Source organism: Miniopterus natalensis, chromosome 1 (genome assembly GCF_054644295.1).
Source record: "Miniopterus natalensis isolate mMinNat1 chromosome 1, mMinNat1.hap1, whole genome shotgun sequence".
In the NCBI taxonomy this organism is placed as follows: Eukaryota; Metazoa; Chordata; class Mammalia; order Chiroptera; family Miniopteridae; genus Miniopterus; species Miniopterus natalensis.
The window spans coordinates 51037036-51053121 of NC_142081.1; the positions used below are offsets into that span (position 1 = coordinate 51037036).

Genomic DNA, 16086 nt, shown 5'->3' on the forward strand with positions numbered 1-16086 from the left:
TGTGAGGGGGCCTCGGGAGTGAAATTACAGCAGCCTTATCCAGGGCCTGTGGACCACCAGCTTGTTCACCCCCTAAGCGATGGCATCCTGGCTGGGCCTGTTTCCTCTGAGCATGTGAAAACGCATGTGTGTATATGTATAACTGGAATTATGTCTACTAGAAAGATCAGAGGGCAGTGGCAGACGGCATCAGAGCCTTTTCAGTAGATACAGTTTCATTAGTTATGTCTTAAACTATCTTAAAATGGATTGTGCTGAGAGCTAGCATTCCCCTCAAGGACACAGAACAACAAATATCCGTTGTGCCTGTTTTTTCAGTATTTTGAGGAATTATATGCAGATGACCCTAAGAAGTATCAATCATATCGGATTTCACTTTACAAACGGATGATTGTATGTAAACTCAGAGTGCTTTTCTGTTGCCTTCCTTGCAACTTCTAGCTCTCTGTACTTGAAGCGCTGCCTGCTCCTCCCCAGAAAGTCTCTTCAAAAACTTTCACCAAACCTGTTTCTCCCGACAGCTGTCTCTCAGCCAGTGGTGTCACTTCTACCAGTGTCCTGCGTCCATTGTCATGTTTGGTTTGTTATTAACTTTAGGCTTGCAGTGTGATGGAAGTCAAAAGTCAAAGCCCCTACCTAAGTTCAACTGTCCTTAAAACTTTCCATGGAACGTTTTGTGCATTCACCAAATTTATTTTGCCTCTTCCTCCTTTAAAAGAAAACCTCCCGCTGGAATAGCAGTACATTTTACGAGCATTTAATTGTTTTACCCACGTGGAAAAGACTCCCCAGTGAGCTTGCTATCCATCACGCTGTAAAGGATTTTACTGCACTGTATATTTTAACGTTTGGCTTTTATTGTAGCTGCATTTCCCATGCCTGCCAGTTTTAGCCAGGTGGTGGCTCCACCAATGAGCTTTTCTGGAGCTTTTATGTGAAACTAACAGCACTGTTTCTGTGATTTTTGTCTGCTTTCCTTCTGTGCATTTTAAGACCTATTTTGATCTTTCTGTTATATTTCTCATTTTGATGCTTAGGATTTGATGGAACAACTTGAAAAACAAGATAAGACTGTCCGGAAACTGAAAAAACAACTGAAAGTATTTGCCAAAAAAATTGGTGAACTAGAAGGTATTTAAAACATGTTTTATGACAATTGCTGAATCTTGGTTTTGTATTGCTATACTAGTCACCAATTGGTTTGCATGCGAATATTGGAGATGATAACAAAAATTACTTTCAGTAAACCTAGAATCTGTGGAGTGGATGCTTCCATTGCAAGGTGGGGAAAAATGTTCTTTTCACTGTAGTAAAAATTTACAGAGTGAGAGAATCCATTCAACAAACATCAGTGACTATCCTCTTTATGTCAGGCTCTGTGCTAGGTACTATAGCATAGAGGTTAAGAGCATGGGTTCTGGAGCCAAGCCTCTTGGGTTCAAATCCTGGCCTTCTACTATTAGTGATCTAATAACTGGGCAAGTTACTGAACCTCTCAGTGCCTCAGTTTTCCCACCTGCTAAATGGGAATGATAATGGTGTACCTGACATGGTTTGTAAAGATTAAATAAGTTAATATGTGTATTGTATTACTGTAGTTCCTGACACATAGTAAATGCTATATAACTATATACAGCTTTGTTGTTATTACTGTTATTTGTAGTATTAGGGATACTAAGATGAGTAAGAAAAAGTCTGTATCCTCAAAGAACTTACCATCTAATGCAGATAAAAAGAGAAGTAAATAAGAAAAGCTGAATTATGATTATAAGGAAATAAGATTTTTAAAAACATCTCATGATTTATATATGATGACAATGGAAAATACCTTAAGAATTAATCAAATATCAATTGTTGTTGTTATTATATACAAATGAATCTGATCTTGTGAATTAGTGTCTTTGTTCCTTCAGTAGGTATTTATCTAGGTGCCAGGAATATGGCAACATATATAATTTTAGCAGAAATTACATAGCTAAATGGAGAGTGTTTCAAAATTTGATCTGCTTTGTGCTATATTTTAATCCAGAAGTAGGTGTTCCATCTTGGTTTTCATGGAGTCAAGGAATTTAGACCTTAAAGAATTCTAGAAATGAGTTAATCATTTTAGAGGAGAAAAAAAAACCTTGAGGCCCAGAAACCATAAGTGGCTTCCAAGGTCTCAGCCAGTTAGTGGCCAGACTAGGACTAGAACCCAAGCCTTCTGAGGACCACTGACTTCACTCCTTTGTGTCATATTTTCCAATAGAATCTCTCTATTTATAGGAATTTATTTGACTGTCTCAAGCCTGAGATCAAGATCTTCCTGGTACCAAAGTGAGGAAAAATGAATTTAAAAAAACTTCTAGTGTCTTTTTCTTTTCCAGGACAAAAAGATTCAGGAATGCTTTTCCTCAAGCATAAAGAATCTATGAATAGAATAGGGATTGCTTCAGGTCTTTCTAGAAGGATGTCAGTATCAGATGGAGCATTGGACTGAACAATCTGCCAAGGTCTCTTGAGTCTTTGAAAACTGGGATGGTGTCCTGGCTTCTCTCTTTCAGACTTTATGTTTTCCTGATGCTATACAAGGGTTGACCTTTTATTTTAATTAGTAGATGATTTCCTAAATGAATCAAGGTTATATTGAACTGACATCTATATATTTTTAAATTTTTTATTTACTGATTGATTTTAGAGAGGAAGGGAGAGAGGGAAAAAAACACATTGATTTGTTATTTTACTTATTTATGCATTCATTGGCTGATTCTTATATGTGCCCTGGCTGGGGATCAAACTCACAATCTTGGTATATCTGGACAACACCCTAACCAACTGAGCTATCCTGCCAGGACTGACATCTATACTTTATCTGTGAGCTTTTGTAAAAAACTCAAATCTCTGGGAGAATGCAAAGGCAGAGAGAAAAATTTTAATTAAAGTATGGCAAATTTTGTCTTTGATGTTTCTATACAGAACTAAAAATATCTTGGTTAGAGATTTTGCAAAAGGAAAGTGAAGCTTTCTTTTAAAACGTGAAATCTCTTAGTAAAAATATTCACCATATTTCATAAATTCTGAGGTGCATAATTTTTGACATTTTAACATCTCTGTAATCAAGATGTGTCTTGCGAATGTTGATGGGTTAAAGCTTAATTGGCAGTGTTTTCCTTCTTTAGTGTTATATAAAATAATGGTACTTCAAAATCAATGGCACTATAGGTATGATGGAATCAGTAGGTTCAAATATGTACATTTGTTGATAAACTTCATGTGCTGAATCTATTTCCTCCCAGTTTCTCCCCTTAGGATTGTTTCTGTGGCTCAAAGCTACTAATAACCTAGATAGCAGGGATTTTATTGTTTTATATTTTACATGCAGCATGTATTGCGAGCTAAGACCACTTTGTGTGGATTTCAAGATCCTGGTGCTGTTGTGTTTAAACCAACTCCAGAAGTAATTTATGTAAAACTGAATAGTTTGAATCTTCTATCTCTGTGTGAAGGCACACATTTTAGTTATTCCTTGGCTTCCAGGCTGCACCATGCACATGAAGCACTAGGTCCCATGGCCCTGATTTGTCCCATCACAGTGTGATCACTCCTTAGATAGCATAGTGCTGATGGACGGTGGCGATTTTCAGCACTGATAGTCCTAACAGTCCTATGGTGGACAAGGTGTCACCAGGCTGTCTGCCTCATAAGCAAGAGCTCTGATGGGAATTGGTATTCTCCCTGATAACCTCTTCCTGTGGAACTGGCTTCCCAGAGCTAACACAGGACTTGCCCCAAGTGACAGGAGAAGCACGACTGACACCTTGTGGAGTCAGCAGCATTAGCTTTTCTGATGCTTCTGATCTGCATTCTGTTTGACAAGTCTCTGAGCTCAAAGTTAATCTGCACCTAAACAGATTTCTTAACTGCCCCCTTCCTATAGGTAAAACTACCTGCTTACTAGCATGTGTCTGCACAAGCACCACTGGAACTCTAACTCATGTGTTCCCTACCTTCTCGTGTATTTCCCATTCAATTCTCGATTTTGAGATGATATGGATGATACTTTTTTAAATCCTTAGCATGATTCTTCTCCAGCAGCTGCTATTGACAGTAGTGACCACTTTAACCTCTGAATGGGCTGTTAACAGCCAGTGGTTGTGCTTTAATGGTTGAAACTTCATGGTAGGACTGTTAGTATTTTACGAGAAACAAACAAAAAACTGAATCATATCTAGGAAATCACATTAATAGAGGTGGTTTTATCTGCTCATGATTTCTTTGGAAATGAGGGACAGCGGGAGAAAGTTAGGTCTTTGCCTTGGGAAGCCTCTGAACAATAATATGTTTCGCCCTGCCGGGCAGCTAAGTTACAACATCTGCCTGATATGCCCAGGTTGCGGGTTCGATCCCCAGTTGGGACACATACAAGAATCAACCAATGAATGCATCAATAAGTGGAACAGTAAATCCTTGCTTCTCTCGCTCTCCCTTCCTCTCTCTCTAAAACCAATAAATTTAAAATAATTTAAAAAAAGAAAAATAACACATTTCACAACTACTGTGAAGAAACACTATCCTACCAGCTTCTCAATTGCAATGATACACTTAAATGTTCTTTGTCTTTAATAACTACATGTATGGAGCTAAAGGTGAGGGGGAATCTTCTATACTCCTTCCACTTTGTGGAATATTATATTTTTCCTTCTGTGATTTAAAGTCTAAATATCTTTAACCACTTATGATTGATAACGATTCATTAACCAAGAAGTTAGACCACTTACTTTGGGGACATTTAATCTTATTACAGAGTAAATTATTCCCCCCAAAAAAACTTTTGAATCAAGTCAGGTTCTCAGACATTGGTAGTAGCCAAGCACTGGTGGCTGTCAGTGACATTACCATATAATTTTGCCATCTACAACCAGTTTTAGCAGAAAAAGTGTTTAAAGAGGGGACAATTAAGTGGCAAATGTGGCACATTTCTGTTGTTATAGAATTCATCATTTAAAATTATAGGAACATGGAAATTTCTCATCTTTTCTACCTGGAAAACATTCTCTTCTCCTCTTTGTTTCTCACAAAGTGGGCCAGATGGAGAACATATCTCCAGGACAGATCATTGACGAGCCCATCCGTCCAGTCAACATTCCCAGGAAAGAGAAGGATTTCCAAGGAATGCTGGAATACAAGAAGGAGGACGAGCAGAAACTTGTTAAGAACCTGATTCTGGGCAAGTATTTTCTTTTCTTTTGGCTTAAACAACAGATACTTATTTCCCCCAGTTCTGGAGGCTAGGAAGCCCAATTACTTTGGTTCCTGGTGAGACCGCTCTTGCTGGCTTGCCAACAGCCATCTTTTGGCCATGTGGTCACATAAAAAAGAGAGTAAAAGGAGGGAGAAGGGGGGAGGGAGAGAGGGAGGGAGGGAGGGAGGGAGGGAGGGGACAAGTATTTTCTGCATGAGATAAAGGTCTTGCTGTTACACGTGTCAGTAGTGGGAAAGACTAGTCACTGGTTTTTTAAATGTTCAGCACCAGTTTCTGCAATCGTCATTACATACTGTGCGTTGCAGCACTGTGGAAGCGTCCTGACCAGCTGGTCGTGCATCACCAGTCGAACTGCGGGGACACTTGCCCAGGAGGCAAGCCCACCCATAAGAATCCCTCAAGGCCAGGCCTTCTCAGCTCCAGCTGTGCACATTCGACTACCCGGGAAGCTTTTGAAAAGTATTGTTGTATGGTCCCCACCACAGACTGATTACATCAAAATCCAGAGGGAAGAGCCTGGCCGTGTCTAATTTTCTTTTTAAATCTCTCAAGGGGTTCTGTAGTATAGCCACAGTTGAACACCACTGCTCTAGGCCATTTAAGTTCCTGAATTTCTGTTTTCCATACTTTCCTAGAAGGTGTATGACTAAATATATCAATAACAACAATTCAGTAATAGGGAAAAATGCACAAAAGAATTAAGGAAAATATTCCAGCAATGGAAGGAACGGGCCAGACAAATGAAATGGGTGTGGAAGAAGCATTTCAGAGCCGCCTGAGGCCTTGAAGATTGGGTGTGAGCCCACTGGCTCTGCAGGAATACTTTTTAGAGGAGGGTGGGAAATCATGAGGGAGTGTGCACAGCCTGAAAGTTGTGAACTAAACAAGCTGAAAACTTCTCAGCCTTTGCATAGCATCCCTCCCCCAGGTGCCAGGGTGACAGCAGTGTGATTGGCAGTTACACCTGATTTAATGTTCCTAAGGTTCCTGGCGTTAAACTTGGTGCTGGGTGCAGAGGTGCTGACGTTTCAACTTGATCCTCATTTAGCAAAAATGTTAAGGAGACACTGTTTTTAAACATAGAGTTTAAGCAGAGATTCATCAGTTTAATAAACATTTAGTATGCTCTTACTAATGCCAAGCATTTTCTAGGTGCTGGGTAAAAAACAAAGTAAAGTCCCGATTCTCCTAGAACTTACATTCCAGTAGGAGAGAAAAAGAGAGGAAAAAGCCCTGGCTGGGTAGCTCAGTTGGTTAGTGTCATCCCAATACGCCAAGGTTGTGGGCTCCATCAGTGAATGCGTAAATAAATGGAACTACAAGTCGATGCCTCTCTGTCTCTCTCTTCTATCTTCCTTCCTTTCTCTCTCTAAAATCAATAATTTAAAACGAAAATAGAGGAAAAAATAAATGTGTAATGGGGTAAAAGGCTGAAGAGTGAAGGCAGGTGTACTAGTTTATATAAAGTTGTTAGGAAAGGCCTTTTTGATAAGGTGATCTTTAGACAGAGACCAAGAAAGTAAGGAAGCAATTCATGCTGATGATATGTGAGGAAAGAACATCCCTGGCGGAAAATAGTTGGTACATAGGCCCTGGGGTAGGAGCATGCCCGGCATCTTCACCCAGCAGCAAGGAGACCTGTTTTCCTGGAGTACAGCAACCTGGGGACCAGGGATGGGGAACAGAGCCATGGCAAGGATTTTATTTTGTAAATGAATGAGGTGAGAAGCTACTTGGAAGATTTTCATAATGTTAGTGACATGATCTGACTGGCATTGTCTTATAGAATAACCCTGGTTGGTGTGTGGAAATGTCCTACTGGGGAGCAAGGGATGGGTCAGCAGCCAGTGTGGAAGCTCTCACCACAATCTGGGAGAAGACTAGGGGGACCTAAACCAGAGCAGCTAATAGTTGGATCCTGAATGTGTTTTGTAGGTAAAGCTAATAGGATTTGTTGATGGATTAGATCTGTGGTGTAAGAAAAAGAATGGCATCAAAGGTGATGGCAGGTTTATAACCCGAAAAACTAGAAGGCCTTGAACTGCCATTTGCTGAGATGGGGACAACTCTTGGAGAGCGGATACCACAGGAATTGAGTTTGGTTTGGATGGGCTCAGTTTGACGTGTCTGAATTGAGATGTGAAGAAGGCAATTGATACAGGATACAGCAATTCAAGGGAAAAGTCGGGGCAAGAGATAGAGATTTGGGAGTTGTTATTGCATAGACAATTAAAATTCACGTGTTCCCACCTTCAAGAACTCCTCTTACTGAGCTATTAAAATGTGTTTTTTTATGCGACCTATTTATCCTGAATGATTGAACTCACACATGAGAACTATGCTTTTATTGTCTCTCAAAGCACTTCTCATGAAGACTTTCAGTGTTATGTAAGATTATTTTTTCTCTTTTCTTTTTCCAGAACTGAAGCCACGTGGGGTAGCAGTCAATTTGATTCCAGGGCTGCCAGCATATATCCTGTTTATGTGTGTTCGACATGCTGACTACCTGAATGATGATCAGAAAGTAAGGTCGCTGCTAACATCGACAATTAACAGCATCAAAAAAGTATTAAAGGTCAGTTTATGTTCAATGACATTCTCATAATGAATATTAATGACAGAATCTGCACAGAGGGACTTTTCCTTCCTCAGACTTGAGCTACATTCCAGTTATGAACACTTTCCAGACTTAACTGCTTCCTTCCACTGTAGGAAACATTCTTTCTTACAAATTCTCTACGTGCCTTCTTTCAAAACAGGGCTCAGGATGATTAGTAATCAAAACTAACTTGATATTAATTGCATTTAATTGTGGAATAAATTGTTTCTTCATAGACAGAAATAATCCACTTTAGGGTCTTAATTAGAAGTAAATTTAAAATATTTAATGGAGTCCCTTATATATAGGGAATATGATGCTGTAGTTAAAATAGGTATTAAATTCAATAATACATGGCTCATTCATGTAAAAAGATATTTGATGAAATATTAAGAAGTTTCTTTGAACTTTTCTTCCCATTTTTCTCCAATTCACCCATAATTTTCCATATAACCTTGTGCCTGATTCTATGTGAGAAGCAATACACAGATACTAATCAGAAAGGAAAGACTTGGAAAAGGCAGCAAAATTATATACTAGAGCAGAAAGTCCTACATAATAACTCAGCAATCACTGAGTCATGTTGCATAATCCTCCTCCTGACTCTAGAAAAAGAGTGAAAATTATTCTTAGTTTTAACTCGGGTGAGTCTGTGAGGAGCTAAGAGAATGTGCTCTGGGTATTTTGCTTTTTGATTATTTGACTTAAAGAGACTTTTAGGATGGAGATAAACAATCTAAGATATCCTTCATGAAATACATATATATTTTTGTGGTAAACTGCACATAAGAAAAAAGTATACCATTTAACCATTTTTTTAAATTCTCACCCGAGGATATGTCTTTTTTGTTGTTTGTTTATTTTGATTGATTTGAGAAAAAAAGAGAAACATGAAAGTGAGAGAGAAACAGCAATCCGTTGCCTCCCACACATGTCCCGACCAGGAATCAAACCTGCAACCCAAGTACATGCCCTTGACCGGGAATTGAACCTGTGACCCTTCTGTGTGCAAGCCAATGCTCTAACCACTGGGAAACACTGGCCACAGCTCTGTTTTGATTTAGCAATGAGTTTTTTGGACATGTTTCCCAGTCCTGATGAAGAGCCAGACAGCTTCCCCTGTCTCCTGCTCTGCACTGGACTTCCTTTATCCCATTTCTGTTTCACTGCTCAGAAATTATATCTTATTACCCTGGCCAGTGTGGCTCAGTTGATTGGGTATTGTCTCGTACACTGAAAGGTTGCTGGTTTGATTCCCAGTCAGGGCACATGCCCAGGTTGCAGGCTTGTTCCCTGGTAGGGGTTATGCAGGAGGCAGCCAATTGATGTTCTGCTCTCACATCAATGTTTCTCTCTCTCTCCCCCCCTTCCTCTCTCTCTAAAAAAAATCAATTAAAAATCTTTAAAAAATATATTGTATCTTTCACTGATAAGATTTTTAACCTAATCTGGGTTTCAGTGTTTCATAGTTTTTGTGATTCTCTTTTGTGCTTAAAGAAATGGGCCTTCTGGAATCTGTTCAGTTATTTTCAGGTTATTTCCCAAAGGAAAAAGTAAATTTAGGCTTATTCTCTCTTTCAGAAACGAGGTGATGATTTTGAAACTGTTTCCTTCTGGCTCTCTAACACCTGCCGATTTTTGCACTGTTTGAAGCAGTACAGTGGAGAAGAGGTGAGAAAACCCTGATTATAAAACCAGCATACTATATACTTCCTCTAATCTTTTTAAAGAACATGTTTAGCCATTGGTTAATTTAGAAACCTGAGTTCAGAGGTGCCTTGGAAATTCATAGCTTTGTTTTGTGTTTATTATTTATGGGAATAACATGGTTTCTTCCCTTTGAGAGTTTGTATTATGAGAAAACACAGTAGAAATAAAGTGAGCATTGGCCAATGAATAGATACAACAATGAAATTTTTTATCAATACGTGGAAGTGGGCTATTGAAGAACTCATTGTAAAAATTAATCACTTTCAGCTTACTGTAATGCATTAAAGGTGATAAGACATCTCTTTAAATTTGTGCAAAAGTCTGTTTTGCTTTTGTTTGTAGTGATATTTTCATCAGTTGTTTCACAGACTTCATTTTTTCAAAACTGTAATATGTTAATAATTACTATTTATTAAGTTAGTATGCATCAGACAGCACTTACTATGCACTGTGTTATTTAATTCTTACAACATTTCTTTGAGGTAGGGATTATAACCCAGAGGAAACTGAAGCTCAGTGAAGTCCATTAGTTTGCCCAAGTCCTCTCAGCCATGAAGGGCAGGGCTGGAATTCTGGGTCTGCCCGCCTCCGAGAGCCTGTGCCCCTAACCACTACCCTGTGCACCTCCCTGTTCTTTGCCTGGGGGGTAGAAGAGAAGCTGAGCAGTAGCACTTTCTGAGCACCCAGACAGAGTTTAGGTGCAGAGGATCGTCCTGGCAAATTACAGGAAATACAAATATGAGTAAGATGTGGTCCCTGAGAAGATGGGACTGATAGACCCGAGTTCCCCAGAGGGGCCTTTCACTGTCCTGTCATTCCCACTTCTGGACTGTGTTGTTAAGGACTGTGGGCAGAACCCATCCAGTAGGCTGTTGCCTTTGTCAGGAAATATCTGACAAAAGCACCTTCCTGTACAGTTGGCTTTCCATTTTAGCAAATACCACCAAAAGATGAAAATCATGTATGGATACCATGAAAGGGAAATGTTTTATTTATCCACCATTCTCTGTAGAAATCGATCTATTTTGAGATTAGGTACCCTTTGCGTACAGTGTTTATAAATAGGACTATATTTAATGAACTGAAGTTTAAAGAGGTTAGTACTTTAGGTAGTTTAGTGTTTGGCAGTAAACCTCCTATTTCATAAGTGAAACCCATTAATTTTTTATATGGGATATGTTTTTATTGATTTGAGAGAGAGAGAAACATCGATTGGTTGCCTCCTGTATGCACCCTGACCCGGGATTGAACCCAAAACCTGGGTATGTACCCTGACTGGGAATTGAACCCATGACCTCTCAGTGCCAGGACAACACTCCAACCAACCTAGCCTCACCAGCCAGGGCAATTATTTTAAAAATTAAGTTCTCCCACCTTATTTTATTGATATTGCTATTGGAAAGGCTTAAATGCTAGGTTGTCAAGTTTAGATATTATTCAAAAGCTAGTAAGAAGTGGAATTTGTAAGATGGAAGCAAATACACACAGCATTGAAAATTATTACCCTGGCATTTATGTGTGGGATGGATGGAAACTCTGAAGAGAAAAAGAGCAGGAAGATGCTGATCAAACGAGTTAGACAGCAGACATTTCATTCAAGCGCATCACTAACTCTGCATCATGGCTCCAGGGCTTCATGAAGCACAACACCTCTCGCCAGAATGAACACTGCCTCACCAACTTTGACCTGGCCGAGTACCGGCAGGTGCTGAGTGACCTGGCCATCCAGATCTACCAGCAGCTCGTGCGGGTGTTAGAGAACATCCTTCAGCCCATGATCGGTAAGACCAGTGCGTCCTGACAGCCAGGTCTGTCCACCTCTTCTACCTACCAGTAGGTGACCATGAGTGGCACGTGTCTCGGCATGTATCACATGGAGAACATAAAATAGGGAGGCTTAGTGCTGAAATTAGCTGAGGAATCCCAGAACATGGGATGATAGCCATGACTAATGGATGCATCAGAATCCCTCGTCCACACGATTAGAGCAGCAGTGTCTAGGGCCCTGCCCAGTGTGGAACACTGCTCTCAAGATTGGGTCATGCTCTGTGCCCAGCAGCAGACCTCATTGCTTGTCCAGTTTTCCTTTTTTTTTTTTTAAACACATCTTTATTGATTTCAGAGAGAGGAAAGGAGGGGGAGAGAGAAAAATAGAAACATCAATGATGAGAGAGTCATTGATCTGCTGCCTAGCCCGCAACCCTGGCATGTACCCTGACCAGGAATCGGACCCCGATATCCTGGATCCTAGGTCGATGCTCAACCGCTGAGCCACGCCCAGCCAGGCACTTGTCCAGTTTTCAAAAACTTCAAACTTTGGTCTGGGAAACTACTGCCCTACTCCATCTAAAACTAAGGAGGCTGGGGAGGGTGCCATGGCAATAGAACAGGGCTCAGACACCCCAGGCTAAGTTGTATATCTCATGCCCCCTCTGGAATTGTTAAAGGCAATTTGGTTTAATGCAGCAGTTTCTTATTTGATGAGCCACTATGTGTGTGGGTGTGTGTGGGGGTTCTATTTCTATATATGTGTATTTAGATAATTATGGATTCCATGTAGCTCTCTTCGTACGTGTGCACTCATCCTGGATGTGTGTTTATGTATTATGCCACATTTTGGGATGTGTAGCATGTTTGAAGTAGAAGATAGGAGGCATGTACAAATTACAGGCTGCTATTTTTAATGTATTGAATTAAAAAAGTGTATAAAACTTTTTTTAACTTACCAAACTTTTATCCTTAGGCAAATTATCAGCAGCCTCTGAAGACTGCTCCCAGCTGCCCTATCTTGCCCCACCCATGTATTTTCCTCATTCCCACAACTTCTTCATTTCCCTTTGGTGGGCTCATAGTGTTCCATTTCTATCCTAAGCCCACAATCAAACAACTAGAAACATAAAAGGCTGAGGAAACTGTGTGACTTGGCAGTGATTTCTTCAGTCATCCTCTGAAAGGTCATGAATGTAAAGCAGTGTAGGTCAGCTAAAATGCAGGAGGTGGCAGATGTAAAGGTCAGCTCGGCCAACTTTTTTCTGTTTTTCCTGTTTTTATTGGCTAAACAATAAGTTTACCTCTAAGGTGTCCCACTTAAACCCACCCCCCACGATTTAACAACAACAGTGTTGACTGTGTATAAGGTTCTGTGGAAGCTGTGTTTTAGCAATCGGAGAAATAAAAGTGAATCAGTCTTGACCTTGCTCTCAGGACGCTCCCCGCCCAGGGGTGGGCATCCCAAAACCATCCAGAGGACACTAAGCCAAATGCTATGAGAGCACAAGAGAGGGAGCAGCAATGCCAGATGAGAAGGCTGAGTCCTGGGAGACCAAGGCTAACCCAGTTCCCCTGCCATCGTGGGGAGCTCAGGTCAAGGAAGGGCCAGCTCTCCAGCCTTGCACAACTGCCCCTTCCAAGACCTCTGTCCAGGTTCCTGCCTTTCTGGCTGTTTGATTTGTTTGCCTCGGGTTCACGCAGCGCTGGAGAACACTCATCTTGCCCCTGACTGCTGCATCCCTCTCAGAACCCTCCCAAGGTGCCACACACTGGTGCTAGTACAGGCTGTGCTTCATAGTTTAGAAAAGACACCATTAAGATTTCTTAATTTCTTGGTTAATTTTTGCATTTAATATTCCTTTACTAAAGTTGAAATCCAGAAGCCTTTTTTGCGAAGTTCTTTTTCCCTCTGATGCTCAGATCATTTCCCAAACTGAATATGTGAGCGTGTGTGCGCCCGTGCGCGCAAACAAAATGGTTCCCTTCCAGACCTTCTCCTCTAACGTGAAGTATTCCTGCAGTCTCAGGCATGCTGGAGCATGAGACCATTCAGGGTGTGTCTGGGGTGAAGCCCACGGGGCTGAGGAAGCGGACCTCTAGCATTGCCGACGAGGGCACCTACACACTGGACTCCATCCTCCGGCAGCTCGGCTCCTTCCACTCAGTCATGTGTCAGCACGGAATGGACCCTGAGCTGATCAAGCAGGTGGCTAAGCAGATGTTCTACATCGTGGGGGCCGTCACGCTGAACAACCTCCTCCTGCGGAAGGACATGTGCTCCTGGAGCAAAGGCATGCAGATCAGGTGAGCAAACTCCGACACGCACTGCCTCTTCTCATCCCCGACTGCTGCCTGCTAGCGTGCCGAGACGAGAGCCAGTGGCTTGCTCGAGTCAGTGCACCTGATGTCTGGGGCCACCAGCCAAGCAGCAAGGGGACAGCGGGCATGGGGCCGCTTCCTCCAGCCTGGACCTCCCCACGCTCAGTCATCATTGCTCCTGGCTCCAGCAGGTTCCACTCACTGCTTGTTAGGACCCTGCTCCCCTGTGAAGCTAGCTCGTTGGAGGGATTGGAGAGATGATGAAAAATACATGAAGATGAGATAGCTGCCTCCTCTTCTTTTGTATGTTTTAATTGTACAATAACAAAATACCAAATGATAATGATTTATAATGTTTGATTGCTCTTAGAAATTTATTTTAACAAAATACCTTTCTGTACCCATGGCAACAAGAACATGCCTAACAGGTCTCTCTCACTAACACTTGAAATGTGCCCCTTGATGTCTTAGGAAGAGCTGCACTCAATTTGATGCCACTACTCCTCAGCATAACCTCATTATCATAATAGAATTGATTTAGTTTGCAAGTAATTTATTTTAGAACAGCTAGAATATTTACCAAGAAGGGGGTAAAGGGAGATTTCTTCTACAATAGTCTAGTTTCTCAGTCTCAGGAAATGTTGGCATTCCTTTCAGATTTTCCATTCTGACCCATATCCACTGTAGTTAACATTAAGAAGATGACTCCTTACACCAGGTAGCAGACTTTGTTTCTCCATAAGCTTTGTTTATACATTTGAAGCACCTGTCATAAGGTAATTCCTCCTGTTTGCCTGATTATTAAGTTCTGGTTGTGTGTCCATGTACCTCATTTTAGTTTAAGAACCTCTGTTACTTGGTTGGCCACCTCTTGATACCTCAGCATCTGCGTCATTTCTTGGGGTCATTGTCTCTTCCAGTGTCCCCCACTTGCCTTTCTCTCCTTCCATCCCTGGGCTTCCTCAGGCACTGTCCCCATCACCCAGGCTCTTCCCTGAAGAGGACTGGAGCACAAAGTCTGTGTGAGGGGGGTTGTTACTCAGTTGGACTTAAGAGAGAGGACTTGAAGGATTATCAGTTCTCACCTCTGAAGCTATAAGAGAAGCTACAGCTGTTTTTAATAAGGATGTGGCCATAGAATGTGTCCTATTTTATCTTCTAGCAAGTCTTATTTCATAGCCTTCGCTATAATGGCTAGTTTTCTATCTTGCATTAAAGATAATTATATTCTGTAGTCTTTTACTCTTACATAATTATGATTATAAACCTCATGACTTTATAATGATAATTTTTAAGTACAGCTGATAAGATTTAAGAAAAGTGAACAAGAATACTGCCTGTCATTTTAACTGAAATTACTGACAAAACCACACACAGGAAATTAAGACATTTATGACACTTATGACAGCATTCAGTAAATTTGCATTCTCCCTCCCCCTCCCCCCCGGGGCACAGGTACAATGTCAGTCAGCTGGAAGAATGGCTGCGTGACAAGAATCTGATGAACAGCGGGGCTAAAGAAACCCTGGAACCTCTCATTCAGGCTGCTCAGCTTTTGCAAGTGAAAAAGAAAACAGATGATGATGCAGAAGCCATTTGTTCCATGTGCAATGCTTTAACTACTGCCCAGGTAGAGCGATAACTTAACATTCAAGGGTGATCGTTGGGCAAGTAAGGAAGTCCTCCAGCTATTGCTCCTCTCTCAGCTGACTTCCTCTGCGTCAGAGAAGTTATGTATCTGACAGATCTTGAAGAAGGGTTTTACCAGGAAGTAGCACATTTCAGGGCTAGTCAGTCACCTACCTAGGCATTCAGTGAGTGTTTGCTGTCTGAGTGTTCTGCATAATATTCCAGGCACGGAGACACAACCACGAATAAAACCAAGTCCCCCGCTCTGAGGAGTTGTACACTCTGTGCCTTGTGTGTAGCTCGGGGCCATTGTCCTCAGAGTGCCTCCTTCTCTCTTCTCATGCCTTAAATTCAGTACATGCTCTATGGAGCTTGTATCCCCCAAATTAATTTCCGTATTATTTTATAATTGAGTGATTCTTTAGACTTCTCTACTTTAAGACAGATAATTCTTGTTTCTTCAATAATAATTGAGTTCCTATCTCAAGGGACCATACTTGTTGCTGGGGGAGATACTTCAATAAATAAGGAATCCCTGTTTAAAAGGAACTTCCAGTTTCGTAGGGAAGACAGATGCACCCAGCTAACTCTACTGTAAGAGATTCTAGCAAGTTCAGTGGTGAGAAGTCTAAAGGAAGTGCTGAGGGGCCATAACTGACTGTGCTCAGCAGAGGCCCCATCAAGCAGGGCACTGAATTTAAGGGGTGAGAAGAGGAGAAGGGGGGACATTAGGACAATGGCAACAGCTGAGGGAAGGCTAGGCATAAACAGGCCCATTTTTCATTTGCCCAGTTATTTCTGTGCTCACTCTTGGACT

At 41.3% G+C, this 16086-nt stretch overlaps 1 protein-coding gene across 3 annotated transcripts in view; it reads left to right on the plus strand.

Annotated features, from left to right (window-relative positions):
- Window positions 1-16086, plus strand: part of MYO5A (myosin VA) — a 168517-nt gene that overhangs the window by 149229 nt on the left and 3202 nt on the right. For 2 of the 3 annotated variants that reach the window (XM_087821398.1, XM_087821399.1), the window contains 7 exons: window positions 1038-1131; window positions 5060-5206; window positions 7663-7817; window positions 9423-9512; window positions 11182-11332; window positions 13343-13625; window positions 15096-15270. In XM_087821398.1, coding sequence (XP_087677524.1) covers window positions 1038-1131; window positions 5060-5206; window positions 7663-7817; window positions 9423-9512; window positions 11182-11332; window positions 13343-13625; window positions 15096-15270 — 1095 coding nt within the window. Of the gene's footprint in view, window positions 1-318; window positions 394-1037; window positions 1132-5059; window positions 5207-7662; window positions 7818-9422; window positions 9513-11181; window positions 11333-13342; window positions 13626-15095; window positions 15271-16086 lie in introns of all 3 variants that reach the window. The other variant, XM_087821400.1, reaches the window with a different exon arrangement.